The 15,149-nt window shown below is 41.1% G+C and overlaps 1 protein-coding gene across 4 annotated transcripts in view; it reads right to left on the bottom strand.

The window, feature by feature from the left end:
- Window positions 1-5,173: 5,173 nt before the first annotated feature.
- The window catches only part of ROCK1 (Rho associated coiled-coil containing protein kinase 1), an 85,560-nt gene continuing 75,584 nt past the window's right edge, over window positions 5,174-15,149 (bottom strand). For 2 of the 4 annotated variants that reach the window (XM_042030131.1, XM_042030151.1), the window contains exons 29-33: window positions 14,852-14,940; window positions 13,637-13,715; window positions 13,256-13,517; window positions 12,316-12,523; window positions 5,174-7,547 (exon numbers count right to left, since the gene is read on the bottom strand). In XM_042030131.1, the coding sequence (XP_041886065.1) occupies window positions 7,520-7,547; window positions 12,316-12,523; window positions 13,256-13,517; window positions 13,637-13,715; window positions 14,852-14,940 (666 nt within the window). In that variant the 3' untranslated portion in view covers window positions 5,174-7,519. The remainder of the gene's footprint in view (window positions 7,548-12,315; window positions 12,524-13,255; window positions 13,518-13,636; window positions 13,716-14,851; window positions 14,941-15,149) is intronic. The other 2 variants (XM_042030139.1, XM_042030148.1) reach the window with 2 other exon arrangements.

The following is a 15,149-nucleotide window of genomic DNA, read 5'->3' as shown; positions in this document are numbered from 1 at the left end:
GCTCGGCGCGGGCGGGGCGGGCGGCGGCGGCGGCGGCGGGTCCCGGCCCCGCTCGGGCTCTCATTCAAACCGGCCCCCGGGATGACGCTGCAAGCGCGGCCGCTCGGCGGAAGCGGGGCGGGAGCGGTGCGCGCGCACCGCCGGAACGGGCGGGGCCCGCGGCGGGAGCGCCCCGGGAGCGGGCTGGAAACGGGCTGGAAACGGGCTGGGGCCCGGATCCGGCTAATCCTGCGAGCCGTGGGCCGAGCCACCGCAGGGGTCCGGGTTGGGGTCCGGAACGGGCCCGACCCCCAGAATGGGGTGCAGGCGGTGTTGGTGCCGCGGATAGGGAACGCCGGTGTGGAGGGCGCAGGGCTGGAGGGAGAGTGTGTCCGGGTCTGGGATCGCCAGTACAACGGAGACATGGAGCTCCTGGAGCGCGTCTAGAGAAGGGCAACAAAGGTGTTTAAGGGACTGGAGCATCTCTGTTGCGATGATACGCTGAAAGCTGGGCCTGTTCGGCCTCGAGAAGAGACGACTGAGAGGGGACCACGTCAATGAGTATAAATATCTCAAGGGAGGTGCCTAGAGCATGGAGCCAGGCTCTCCTCGGTGGTACCAAGCAGTAGGACAAGAGGCAGTGGGCAGAAACTGATGCACAGGAGGTTCCATCTGAGCATAAGAACTTCTTTTCTGTGCACGTTACTGTGCTCTGGAACAGATTGCCCAGAGAGGGTGAGGATTCCCTCTGACTGGAGATACTCAAAACCATCTGGATGCAATCCTGAGCCGTGTGCCCTAGCACAGGCCTGCTTGAGCACTGTGACCCACTGTGGTCCCTCCCTTCCTGCCCCGTTCTGTGACTGTGATTCTGTGAGAGCTGAGGTGGGCTGTTGCACCCCCGGGGGTCTGGGCAAAAGCTGTGATTGCACAAGGCAGGGGAAGGAAGGCAGAAAAAATGAAAAGGTTCTAGTGGGTGAAATAGGTTTGATTTATAGGAAAGGGTGAAGTGGGAGCTAAAATTATCAACAAAAGAAGTTCATTGGGAGGAGAGGAGATGAGTAATCAACCAGCAATGATTTTTAGGCTTGGTGATAGATAAGGAGCACTGAAGGATGTGTGTGATGGCAATAGCCAGGAGCCTTCAGCATGATAAACCCCAAGTTGTAAACATTAAAACCAGTAGATGTGGAGACCTGAATCTCAACTGCTTCTACAAAAACTCCTGGTATTAGGTGTGGCTAAGGAAACCAAAGCAGTGCTTAAACATATAAAGGAGAGAATGCCAGAAAGAAACATCTCTTCCTTGGACCGCTCCTAGCTCCCACCTCTAGAAATCCAATGCACCTCTGCTGTTTACAGGTGCAGCTGTGAAGAGCTTCTGCCACAGTTTATACTACTGTCTGGTTGTTGGCATGTGCACTTCTGGACGTGTTTTTGCCATCGAGGTGATCTCCTAAACAAGAAGGATCTTTTCCTTGCTGTTCCCCAGATGTGATTTTCAGTTCCAAACAGTAGAACAATGAAATAGAAAATGGCCGTAAAAGTAATCCAAGGTTTGAATGTAGGCCTTAAGCTGAAAGGCTTAGAAATTTCTGTCTTTTCAGTTTGTCATGGAGAAGAAGAGTGAAAGTTGATTTTATTGTCCAGTGTAGGCTCCTAGATGTGAAAAGGAGGTTTGGGGGAGCGAGGATTACATTTCACAGAGAAGCTCCAATGGGTGTTACGCTGAAATTATGCTGGATTATGCTGGATCTTGAATTAAGATGGAGTTTACAATTATTAAAGCAATTTAAGTGTTAAAATCGACCAGGAAAAGTGATGAATCTTTTGTTACTTGGACTTGCTGATGGGAGCTTTCTAGAAAAGCTTTGATCCAGTTCTAGGGTGAGATCCTGCAGACCATCTATTTAAGTGAGAGCAGATCCCAGCCGCCTGCCTGTGAATCTAAGTGTGGGATATCTCCAGTTGAACGTTTTGTTCTTAATACCAATACTATGTAGAGTCACGTTTACTCGTGCCAGCTGAATGGAAGCCGAATGCTCTATGGTGTGAAGCTGCTCTGAATACATCCTTCCCTTTAGAGAAACCCTTAGCTGATCAGTGCTCGGGCAGTCACAGACCATGCATTTCCAGGATTTGGGGAAGGCACTAGAGGGTGCTGTGCTGAAAGAGAAGAAAACGGCATTTGTATCTGCAGGAAAAATCATCCCGACGAAGAACCACTGCCTCCCGCTTTTTCCTCCGAGACCGTGTAGGGCTCTTCGTGCAGTAGTAGCCGTGTGCCTTTTTACTAAAGGAGGGGATCAGTAGATGCTGGTTTCCCTCAATCTTACACAAACTGACATAAGGACTGTGGAGAGAAAGAGTGCAACCTGATGTATAAATATGAGCTAGGATTACCTTGACATTAAAACTGTAAAAGCTTGGTTGGACATTATTAAATGCACCTTTTTTCTTAGTAAATTCAGGCCCTGGGGGAACCTTGGGTGGGGACATGGGGACACTGGAAGTGCTTGCCCTGGCTGTGTCTCTGTGGCCTGTGACAGGACCATCTGAGCAGGGCTCCTTCCCATCCTGAGTTGGTTGGATACAGGCCAGCTTGGATCCAAAAGCTGGGACTGTCATCAGCACCACAGTGCAGTAGGCCAACAGGCCTGGCAGGATATATGGATGCTAGAAGATGGCTCAGAGCAAGTCCAGATCTGTTTAGAAGAGGCTTTTAATGCTGTGAAATCTTCCGTGGGCCGGTTCCGAGGAGCACAAGTGGTAGGTGAACCCTCAGGCAGTACAAGCAGGTGCTGTGATACAGCAAAAGGTGTGGGGAAGGAAACCAAAGCCCTTTGCAAGGCATGCTTTAGGCACCTGTGTGATACCTGTGATAGAACAAAGATTGACTTTAAATAACCAGAGACTCAGGAATTAAAATGCTGCATTTACATTTCTTGTTTCTTTGAAGGTCAAGATGAGTTACCCTCATTCAATATATTGGCAGATGCATTTATTAATGTATAATTTATTTTCTGTGGGCAACATAATGTTCTTGGGAACCTCTCTATCATAGAACAGTTTGGGTTGCAAGGGACCATGCACAGGGATGCCATTCTCTAGATCAGGTTGCCCAGGGCCCCATCCAACCTGGCCTTGAACACTCAGGGGGATGAGGCATCTACAGCTCCAGTATATCTTCTGTGCATCTTCAGTAAAGGAAACGTAGCAATCCAGGAGACGTTTAAAGTAGCAACACCCCCTATTTTTGTTACCTCTTCCATTTCAGCAGTTTTCAAATGTTTTACATTCTGGGTCACAATGTACAGCTGGGGGAAGGAACAAGAACAAATCTCTAGTTGCATTTTTAATGTTTGTAACTAGTATATGAAACAAATCCCAGTAGAGTTCACCAGATCAGAGGGAAGCTCAGCACCTGCTGCCCTCTCCTCTTGCTGCACAATTCTTGACTTGCTTCTGGCTACAGCCTCAGTGGCTACTGTAGGAAAATCCCACCTGTGGAAGAGGCTGTATATCCTTTTATTACCAGGCTGTTTTACTAGTTAGCTACTCTTTCCATTTTCTCTCCTGTTGCCTTCAGCAGGAATAGGGAGGCTTGAAGAGAATCAGATTTTTTGCATTCTACCAATGCCAGTGAACCTAATACAGTCATAGAAAAATGAAAAGGTGGAGGCAAATCAACAAAAACAGGATCATGTAAGAATCTGGACTTCTTGATTTCTCAAGCAGCTTGTAAAATTCCAGCTTCACCAGTATAAAGGCAGCCAGGGTGATAGATGCTGGCTCTTCACAGCTTACACGTTTCACATCTCTTGAAGACTTGCAGTTGAGATTGTGAGCATTACTTCTCCTAACAGTGGAAACCTTTGGCTGCTTTTTTTATTCCAAGTATCAGTATTCCTGTAGATAGGCACCTTGCTTACAGTAAACAAGTGCCAACATCAGTGTACCAGAACACGCAAACTGTAATTTGCACGTCTAGACTTTGTTATTATAGCATTTTAGTTGCAATTTATCCCAGACACACAAGTCAATGTAATTTTACACTTCATTATGTCTGCTGCTGCTTTCCCACATAAAATCAGCATTTAAAAAGAACTGCAGAACTTCAGCATTACTAAAAAAACTCTGGAAATGACAGTAGGTGCCAATCTGTAGAGCAAAAACCATTTTTCCACAATGCCTCCCTCTTCCCACTCGTCATTAGCTATTCATAACAGGGTTTATGCTATTTCTCAGATTTATGAAATTACAAGATACTACTTTTTATTAATAAATTACTCAAGCAAAAGGTTTTGAGCCTGCAGAGGTAGCCAGTTACACATAAAGGAAAGCAGAAAAGCAATCCTCAACCTAATCTGGGTCTAGAGAGACCACAGGCCTTTCCAACTGCTCCAAATTTCCTATTACAATGTGCATATTTAAGTAAGAGATGTTTATTCATCTTACTATATTTTTCCCCTCCCAGTATCTGACAGAAGATTAAAGCAGGTCATAATTATCCCTTTTATTGCTTGACATGCTCACAGTCAATGTGACTGGTGATCTGAAGATTGTGTTTAGTGTACTCCAGGCACAGCTTAGATAGTGCTGACATTTCTGACACAACAAGCTCAACATAGAGGAACTTCCTGAAATCACATGAATGGCTTCTATTTGTCTGTACTTCCCAGCTCTGTGACCTTCAAAGGACATACAACCATTCACATGTAATTTGTCCTTACTGCTCTATTGTTCTGCAGGCCTTGGTAGATTACCCAGGGAGATTTATGGACAGCTAGCTACATGGGATGTGCAGGCTGTTCCAAAAAAACCCAAACAAGCCTAACCCCAAAACCCCCCACCAACAAAAACTACCTTGTCTTTTGAATAGTGTTCCCTCCTGCAAATAAGTGGGATTTCTGAAGCTCCAAACCTGCATCATGAAGGATGAAGCAATCACAAGACCAGCTCAGGGTGGTGGTTGAATAATAAATATAAATTAGGCTACTACAGCAGGCCATGAGAATAAGGAAATGAAAACATTATTTAATATAGTATTTACTTATTCATTAGTATAAAAAAAAAAAAATTCAGAGTGCCCTGGGCATTACACTGCAAATGCACCTTGTACTTGGAAACTGTTGCAATGCCTGAATGCTTAGAAAGATGTATAAGCTACATTCAGGAGAAAACACCATGCCAGTCATTTTCAAAAGGGTCTTTCCATAAATTACTTTATTTCTCATTAAATGAGCACAGAGTCATTACCATATTAATAACAGATATGTTTATTATTACATATCCATCAGTGCGGCTTTCAATACCACTTGAAACATGCAAATCGTCCTAAGGACGAATCAGTTTTCCAGTGCTTCTTATTTAATACACAACTGCAAAGCCATTATAAATTACTGAGGAGGTATTTGGTTAAGAAATAAAATAAAATAAAACCATACTGCCCATACCATGAATGTATTCCTGCTACAAAGCAAGAGTCTGACAGCATTTACTGAAATTCCTGAATTACCTAGAGCTTTTGCTTTTTTTTTTTTTTTTTTTTTGCATTGCCTACACATCTCTTGGCTTATGAACAAGAATCAGTCTTTCTTTGTAAGAGGAATTCTCATTCAAAGATTGTACTTAATTTAGAAAATGCATCTAGCATCTACAATACTTCAACCAATTAAAATTCAGTAAAAACTACTGATATGCAATAGTTTTTTAGAGGTTTCTTTTCTTTAGTTTTAGGTTTCTACATTTATCGACATGGCAATAATACAATTATCTCAAATTAAGGCACTAAAAGAACAATGTAAAACCAAGTAAAAGTGTTCTAAGAATAATTTACAGTTCAAACAGTGCATATATTTCTTAAATGTTTGTTAACTTAATGTACGTTATCACTTAAAATTGTAAGGCAATACATTATACAGTAATAGAAATGATGTACCCCAAAATATGCTTCCAAACTCGGTGGTTCTTTTTACTGTTAGTTTCTAATGCCTCTAACAATAAAATAACTCAGTATGGCTTGGCAAAAATGCATAGATTAAAGGCAATTACTTGTTTTCCCCCCTTTACAAACCTGCTGCATCAGTATTTTGTAAAGCATAATGCAAAATATTTAACACTTTGATCCATTCCATAGTGGGTGGTTAAGATTAAGGCTGTAAAGAACTCTGCAGTGAAGGCACTGAAGTTCAAGTGATGAGGCTTCATTTTAAGCTAGCTCTGCAGTCTTCAAGAGCACAACTTAAGAGTCTTGAAAGCAATTGCAGTCCTTCTCATTGAGAAACCTTCCTCTTCTACTCCGTTTCATATGCTCATCTTGACATAAATATCCCCTTCACAGGGTTAACAGTCCTTTTCTTTCACTGGTACGAAGAAAGTTGGCTGCATTTCATCGTGACTGACAGGCTTTTTTAAAAAATCCAAAAAGGCAGCACCTTTTTAATACACCTAGCTAAGCTTTATTTGCTTTAACTTGCATTACATAGTAATAATTAATCTAATCTACCTTGAGGCAAACCCGCAATTAAACACCCTCAGCGTGCTTTTGTGCCAAAGCAAGGAGGAGACAGTAATAGCAATCTTAACCCTGAAGCCTGTGATAGTTATGCTGAAAGGAACAACAGCCCGTCTGCACTGCTCTGTGTGGTTAAAAAAAGCCCTGTTTCTCTGACTGCATCCCATGAGGTTCCATTAAGCACTGTACATGTGGTTAGCTGGAACAAAGAAGAAAACAGACAATTAATAACAAATATAAACATTAGCTTCGTAACACTAGTGCGTGTTTGCCAAGAGCTGCAGTGAAGAAAATACTTTATTTTAACCAAATTTTTTTTCTATTCACAAGGTACAATACTAACATCATACATACATCATCTTCTGCAAACTGTTCTCAGTTTCAAAAACATTAAGCAAACACAGAGAACACACAGATTTTACTGCAGATATTACTGCAGCTTTACAAGTAAGCAGTTAAGAGTCAACAATCATGGGTGTACTCATGGCAAATGCAAGGTGACCCTCTTTCACTTGCAGGACAAGAAAAGGCTCTCTAGGCTAAGACCACGCACATGCAGTTGCAGAGCTCATCTGATGCACAAGACTTGTGGCTGGTTGGTTGTTTCCCCTCTTTAAACATGCACTAACTTGATCAAGTGCCCAAGTCCAACTATATTAAAACAAAACCCCTCAGCTGTGCTAATATGTGAATAAACCAGCAGACTGTAAGCTATGAAGTGCAGGTTCCAATCTCGAAGCAGTACTGCAAATGCCAGCGAGTTCATCATGAAGTTCTCATTCATATTCATTAGTGATAAATTATTAAAATGAGGAATAGAACTTAAGATGAACTTTTGTATGTGAAGCTCCTTTCAATGGGTCTGAGACACCCCTCCATGAAGTCAAGGAAGCACTGCCTACCAACTGCAAAGAAAGGTGGGTCAGACCCTGAATGAAATGTACTGAAATGTCTTCAAGCATGTGCTCAAGTCTGTACCCATTCAACAAAACAGTTAATGCCTGCTTACATGGTAGGACTCCATCACCGAGAGCAAGTTCTGCTATACTGTCTGACAAGAGAACAATTTTCAGATACTTAGTAAAAGCTAGACAAGTATATCCCATAAAAAACATTGCTGCTTCTCTTATTCCCACACCTAGGTAAAGAGGATGCAGCATCTTGAGTTCATAGAGGCTGATCTAATAATTGACTGGCCTCCTGAGAGGAAAAGTGCCTGCTGTTCCTCCACTTTATCACCTTCCTGACCCCAGGAGAGCATCCTCCTCCTTACCTGTCCTCAGCTTTGCCAATCACTGCACTTGTTAGTGCACTGATCCACTCAGTAGCTTGGCACAGTAAGTCTGTATTTTTTTGACAGTCAGGAAACTGAACTGTGGACCTTCATGGAAGGGTCCAAAATGGATCATTTACAGCACTTACCTAGGATCCAAGGATAGAAGAGAAGGGAAAGAAGACGGAGAGGGAAAATCCTCCCCTTTAAGTAGCAACAGGCTGTCAGATTAGCTCAGCTGCTGTGCTGAGCTGCCAGTTAAGTGTTCAGTATATAAGATTCACTGTGAATTTATTTAATAAGCTAAATTTAAACACTGGTACATTAGAAGTGAATTTTCCTATATTAAATCTATTGCCTCTTCTTTTTAAACACACAGGACAGAATATATAGTGGTATCAGGGACAGGCTGGGCATAGTCCATCACAGCAGTACTTGTCTAGTTCATAGATACAATTTACAAAAAAAATTTGTCTGAGAAAGCCACAAAAATGTCCACAGTATAACTGCCAGAATGAAAAGTTCCAACCAGGCTTTTTCTAGTGCTTCTTTGCTCAGAGTAACTCTGAATCTTTTCACCATTTGCTCGCATTGCTCTGCCAGTGCCATGCAGCCCCACTACACTGCAGTCAACCCAGTGGCAGCTGTCTGATGGGGACAGAGAGTGTCACAAAGCCACCCAAGGAGCTCCCTGAGCATCAGGGAGGTACAGGAGCCCCCATCTGCCTCCTGCACACGTCTCCAGGCACTGTGACAGGCAGGAGCACACACACACACCCCCAATACTCCTGCTGCTCAAGTGCTGTGCCTCTCTAAATGGCTTATGCTCAATAGAACTTTCTCCACCATCAGAGCCTACAATATGCAGCATTAAAACAGAGCTTCCTGTAATTAATTCTATGTTCTAAGAAGCTCTGTCAGTATTTGACATCATCAAAAAGCAAGATATCATCAAGTTCACTAGTTGGTTTTGGGGTCAGTCTAGAAGAGTAATGTAAATGTTAATTGTTTGATCTACGCCACAGTTTGTCAGATAAATTCAAGAAGCCAGAGAGATAAGATACCATGCACTAACCATGTACTAACTTCTGAATTGACAGAAAACCTTAGAGCTTTATTTCTTCCCAAGAACTTGGAAGATCTCCTTGGGTGATGGAGAAACGTGTGAGCAGAGGTTGTACACCAGGGCAGATGGAGAAAACTTATTTGGAACAGCTGATCTGACATGACATCCACTCGTGCAAGACCATCACCACCACCCTTCCTCCTTTCATTCTTGAGGCTCTCCCCCAAACCACTGCAACTTCTGAACCCAACAGAAATTCACAGGCTTTTCTTCTGTGGGGTTAGGGTTGGATTCTTTTTGTTGTCATGCTTTTGGCTTTCCTTTAGTCAAAACATTCCTGGATTAATTTTCTGCTGAAAAATAGATCACTTCACTCCGGTAATCTATGAAGTATGAACTGACACAAGATAAAACTCAGGAATGTGCAGCTGTCCTCCTCCTGGTGCTGGTGAGCCATTAGACTTATGGTATCATTAGGATCTTAAAAAGAGCTTTAATGATGGTGTTCCTCATTTTTTTTTCAAAAATAAGTTCAATTCCCTACTTGTGTATTTCTGTGACTCTCTAACACTCTCACAGGACAATGCCAATACAATTAATAACATAAATAGTCTGGATAATTGATGTTCCCAAACATACCCATTCCTTTGTTACTGTAACCTTTCAAATATGCAAATCTATTCCTTCTATAGCAGATTAGCTGCACACTTGGCCTTGCTAAAGGCAACTCCAAACCAGCATTTCTATTAAGACAGAGTGAAAAAGAATCAATTAACTGATTTAAGCAAATGGATTTTTCTCCCATAAAAGTGTATGGATGAAAGCTGATTATTACAGCTACCAGAGGACCTCACAAGGATAAATGGAAAGGAAAGCATACTCAGAGTACAATTCAAAGAGTCTTTTGGAAGAGAAAGTCTACAACTCTAAACATCTAAACGTGAAATAAGGAAGTATGCACTATCCTTACCCAGGCAAGGGTTGGCAGGGAGGAAGAAAGAATCTGTACACTCAAGACCAGAGGATGATTTTTAAAATGTACAATCAGCATCTTTCAGCTATTGTTTTAGATTATCCAATAACACATCTTAAAGATACAAGTAAATGACATTAAAATAATTCTTTCCAATCCCACTAGCTGGTTGGTTGGTTTGGGAGGAATTAGTTGTTCTGTTTATTTTGGGGGTTTTTTTTACTGTCCAAGAACACTCCCTCTTCAAAAGATTCTTAATTTAACACCTTTTTGGTAAGCAATGTTGACTAACATTATGCAGTGTCACATTTTTAAAACTGTATTAATGATTTTTACATCATCAGTTCTGGAGGTTTTTCTACCCAATCCTTTTAAGTAGCAGCGTGATATCTTTTTCTTTCAGGCTTAAGTGGTCCAAGACTCACTGAAAAATCTTACTTATCAGTCATGGAGCTCTTTAACCAGTTCTGGTATCCTTGTCTGTCTTTAGTAACTAGTTTTTAAAATCCTGATTATCATTGAAATAAATGTATCATACAATACATGCAGCACTTCATATTTTTTTCAGCCATAAAACAGGAGTATTTCTTCAACAGTCCTACTGTAAATAAAGATGATGTTAAACAACAGCTATTAATTATGCATATTTTAAATTTAGCAGGTAAGACTAAATTTAGCAGGTAAGACTAAAAGTCTTACAGAATCTGGCTAAAGCCTTTGGAAGTGTCTAACATTTTTCCGCCAGTCTTAGAACATTTCCTTGGACTGAAGGAAAAATTAGGTTTGGAAACATCATGAAGCTTTATAAAACCTTCTGAAGCTGGGAGAAATGGACGTTTTTTAGACAAGACAGACAGTTTGACAAGATTCTGTTGTACAAGTACACACCATGTAAGTACATAACCAACATGGCTGAGCCCCCCCCGAAAGTAACAATTACCAATTTGTCTTTATTTGGTACAATGCTGAAGATGCTACTTCATTTAGTAAGCAATCCCTAATTTTACAGTCTTTTTAACTCAGGTGTGCTTTTCCACTGCACTCACCCTTGTTTTCCACAGACTTTTACAGTAAGGAACAACTGCCCACTTCCCAGGAAGTCTCCTCACAAATCAGAAGTGTTTCTGTATTTCAGAACTTCAGCTTGATTAAGTGCTGGTGTTGAAAAATGTAAAATTACACCATGATTTTGTTGCATTCCTCCCATTTGAACTGTAACTGGTAAATTGAGACTTTGTTCAGTGTTTGTGACTATGGCTTCTCTCCCAAGGACTCTGGCACAGCTACAAATTCTTAACTGCTGGTCACAGCTTTCTCTTTATGTCCTCCTCATGCTGTTGCATTATCTCGAACATCAAACTGCCCACAACATCACTGATTTTTATACTGACAGCTTTGTATTTGGGGCCTGAAGTGATTTTCCTGGATGAGATTATTTTAAGGGCCTTCACTCAAAATATTGCTACCTCAAAACTATGATCCCTGGGAGTATTCAAGGCCAGGCTGGATGGGGCCCTGAGCAACCTGATCCACCCTGGCAGAGTAGGCTGGAACTAGATGAACTTTAAGGTCCCTTCCAACCCAAACCATTCTGTGACCACTTATGTTTTAGGATGGAAGTCTTGGGGACAAGAAAATCAACTCCTTTGTGTCTTTCATATTTTTTTCTCCACTGTTCCCTTCAAGGAGGATGTTTCATGATACACCCACTATCTTTTTACATGCAAAAGTTTGCTTTTATTACATTTCATGCCAGGACTGTTTGATAGCCCTGCCAACCTAGGAAGACTCTTTCCTTACTGAGACACTAGTTTCTGTTCCATACTGTCGATTCAATCGGTTATTTGGGGAGAAAACAACACACATACTGTATCAGAAGCTAATGCAGGTTAAAATCAGATTACAGTAACCTAAGCATTAAAAAAGTGTATTTTACATCGTGTCTTGGTTAATGCATAGTGTCACAAATAGCTTACAGAAACAACTCCTGGAATAGAAGACAACAGGGAATGAGAAAGTAGGGAAGAAGAATGGAATTAATACTTAAGTGGCCTCACAACAAAAGAAATGGCCCAACAACAGACAGAATCTGTAAATTTCTCGTTTCAGCCCCATTTGCAGACGACTTCTAGATTATGCAAGATCTGAGTCAATGCATGGATGAGATGACTGTGGATCATCCTTGCTGCTAAATGCCATTGCTGACACATCTGCTGAGCCTTGCCTTTAGACAGGAAAAAAAAGGCAACCAGCTCCCTTCCAAACCACTGGCAGGCCAGGTACCACCTCCATGGTACTTTTCCAAATGTGAAGAACAGATAAATTTACCACAATAACAGGAGAATTTTGCTCCTTCCTTAGGGATTTGAGCAAAGATTTAGAACAGCCGTTCAACAGCCATTAACTAGGGAATTATTTCACAATTTCACATGAAGTAGGATTTATAAACTGAGTTTTTTTTCTTTTTTAGTCAAGAAGATCTGTAGGTTTTGTAGCTTATTTCTCACCTAGTTTTTCCAGAAGTATTTTTAACAACTTTTCGGAATGACTGGTTTGCTGAGGATCTTGTAGACAAAGTTCTAGGAGAAGCACGAACAAAAGTAGATGGTGGCGTCTTAGGGATCTTCTTTACTAAATGAGTCACCCACTTCTTCTGTTCATCTTGACATGATGCCAGTAAGAGCATATCTCTTGCTGAAGTTACATCGTAACTCACTACAAGGAAAAGGAAGATGATTCAGTGAAAATCAGGGCTCCTCACCAAAGTAAGAGTTATGACACACCAACCGTGCCACTGGAAGAACAATGGCATCCAGATAAACTCTTGTACTGGATTTGTTTATCTATTTTTGGAAGACAACAAACAGCAGGGGAAATGATGAATATAATGTTTTTCACTATTTGTCATTCTGCATTAAGATTCTTGAGTCTAACAGGAATATTCAAGAAATGAGAAATTTACGCTAATGGTTGTGTGGGTGCCTTATGGCCAAGTTCCAGAGTACATACCCTGAATGCTCCACTTCACAGAAGCACAGAGAAGAAACCTTTACACCAGTCTGTGATGCAAGGTTTTAGCAGAACTTGCTGATGTAGCCACTGCAATTGTCCCTAGCATGGGTCAGGTATAAGGGAGTGGTCTGGGCACCAAGGAGCTGCCCAGTACTTGGGCACAAACCTGTAGGGAACAACCTTATGCTCCCAGGGCCTTCAGCAGAGCCCCATCAGTTACACCACCAAAGGCCTCCCTACAGAGGTTTGCCACAGCTGCCTGTTCATAAGCAGTGTAACAGCCTATTGCTTTAATAGCAACCTGCACATCTAAAACCATGGAACTTTAGGTTTGGGTTTCATTTTAAACTGAAGTGCTTTTATTCACCTCCAATAGTTTAGCACGTGTGGCTTAACCACGCAGAGAATACAGAACACCAAAAACCATGAGTATACCTTTGCATGGTGCAATTAATTCCTCCTTTTTATCCAAGTGGTCTCTGTGGCACTTCACGTGGCATCTTCGACATTCTAGGGCAGCAGGGGGTTTAAAGACATGCCAGAGAGGTTTGGCACAGGCCTCACAGTTGGCTGGAAAGTGGTATAATGTGGGAATAAATTCATGGCCTTTGTGATTTAGAAAATTTGTCTTCTCTGCCGGCTGTACTGGTTCTACCTCCACATCCTTCCTGCATTCCCCCTCATTAGCATAGAGAATCTGAAAAAGAATACCGCTGTGTTACTGCTGAAGCACTAAGTACTTTTATACCCTTTTCAAAGAAGCCACCTCTTTTTTTCAAGAGAGTTAAATAGACAGGAGAATATATTTCTTTTTACCTGGAATATTTTAGGAATTTCTTCCGTTTCAGCTCTATATACATCTCCTTGAGTTACAGGCCGGACATGAAACAGCTTACTGGATTAGAAGAAACATGCATCAGAAAATGCTAAAAGGCTACATGTATGTTTCAGAACAACTATCAAACTGCTTTGAAGTTCTTAGAAACTATGCAAGCAACATGACCTTCTTCAAGGCTGCAATATGATTTCAGGAACTAATTCATAAACCATATAGATTTTGTCTACCCAGGTAAGACCAAAATATTTCACAGCATGGAAAGAGGGTTATCTTACAATGGACTCAAGATCCAGCATGGTAAATTTACTTAAGATAAAGGCTTTCAAATACTTCCTCAAAACACTAGGAAGTCTAACATTATTGCTAGAAAAGCTTAGGGAAAACCTGGATGGAAGTAACCATATTAAGTAGAATACTATCCAGTAGTTTTTTTATTAAATCATGTTATGAGTTGATAATCAATGCCAAAACATCACAAAAGGAAATCTGGGGCACCAGCTGTCAAAAATACCATTAAAATTGGAACAAACATTATCTTATACTGGGTCAAGACTCTTAAGTCCACCTCTCCCAACCTCCTGTTTTCAACAGTAGTTGCAGCAGATGTTTACAAAAAGAGAGAAAGAAACAGTTCAAAGGGAAAATAACTCTTTTCCTGGTTATGAGCAACTGGCAGCTTAAGCACTTCCTGAGTTTGAAATTCCTTCCAGACCACTGTATTTGTTAGTCATTGATACAACTATTCATGAATTCTAAAACCTTTTTTCAATTACTGCTCTGTAAGATCCTATAATGTCAATCAGCTGTTCAAACATCACAGTCATGTACCAGAGATGGGCTTCAGTGATATTTGACACAATTTTCCTCATGTATAACCAATGTAAAGGAATCACAATTAATATATTTTATCACTTTAAACAGCAAACAGCTGGAAAAGTTAGAAATGCTTTGAACTAGAACAGCAATGATCCTTTCTCTTTTTCTCTAACTTTTAGCAATCATAGGACAAAAAAAAAGTACTGTCAAAGTTCTGTTAATGGTATGCTGAAATACAGATAGACATTTTCCAACTAGTATGGGAAATTAAAAATTATGTATGGAATTTTTATTTCGAGCTTCTGGATTTGCTATCTGCTATTTCACACACAACACTCTTGTCAATTTGTATCAAAACTAACAATAACTTTACTTACTCTATATCTAGTACCATAGATGGATTAGACTGGTCCTTGTCCTTTTCATCATTGTAGAACAGTATCTTTTTACTGCTCACCACAACATACTATGGAAAGAAAGGGTACAACAGTTGAAATTGCATTTTAAAAAGCAATTATTTATCCTAATGTGTTCCCACATGCACATAAAAAGCCTGAGTAAATAAAAGGTTTCAAATTAACATCAGGAGATATTTATATCATCCTGCAGGCACCTACACTATTGACAGCTGTGCAATGCTACAGTTACAGTGACTGCGTTGTCACTGGATCACTC

This window comes from Corvus kubaryi, unplaced genomic scaffold, assembly GCF_017639235.1.
Source record: "Corvus kubaryi isolate FWS band 111438036 unplaced genomic scaffold, C.kubaryi_AGA036_p1.0 132, whole genome shotgun sequence".
NCBI lineage: Eukaryota > Metazoa > Chordata > Aves > Passeriformes > Corvidae > Corvus > Corvus kubaryi.
This window is presented reverse-complemented; position numbering and strand designations above follow the sequence as displayed.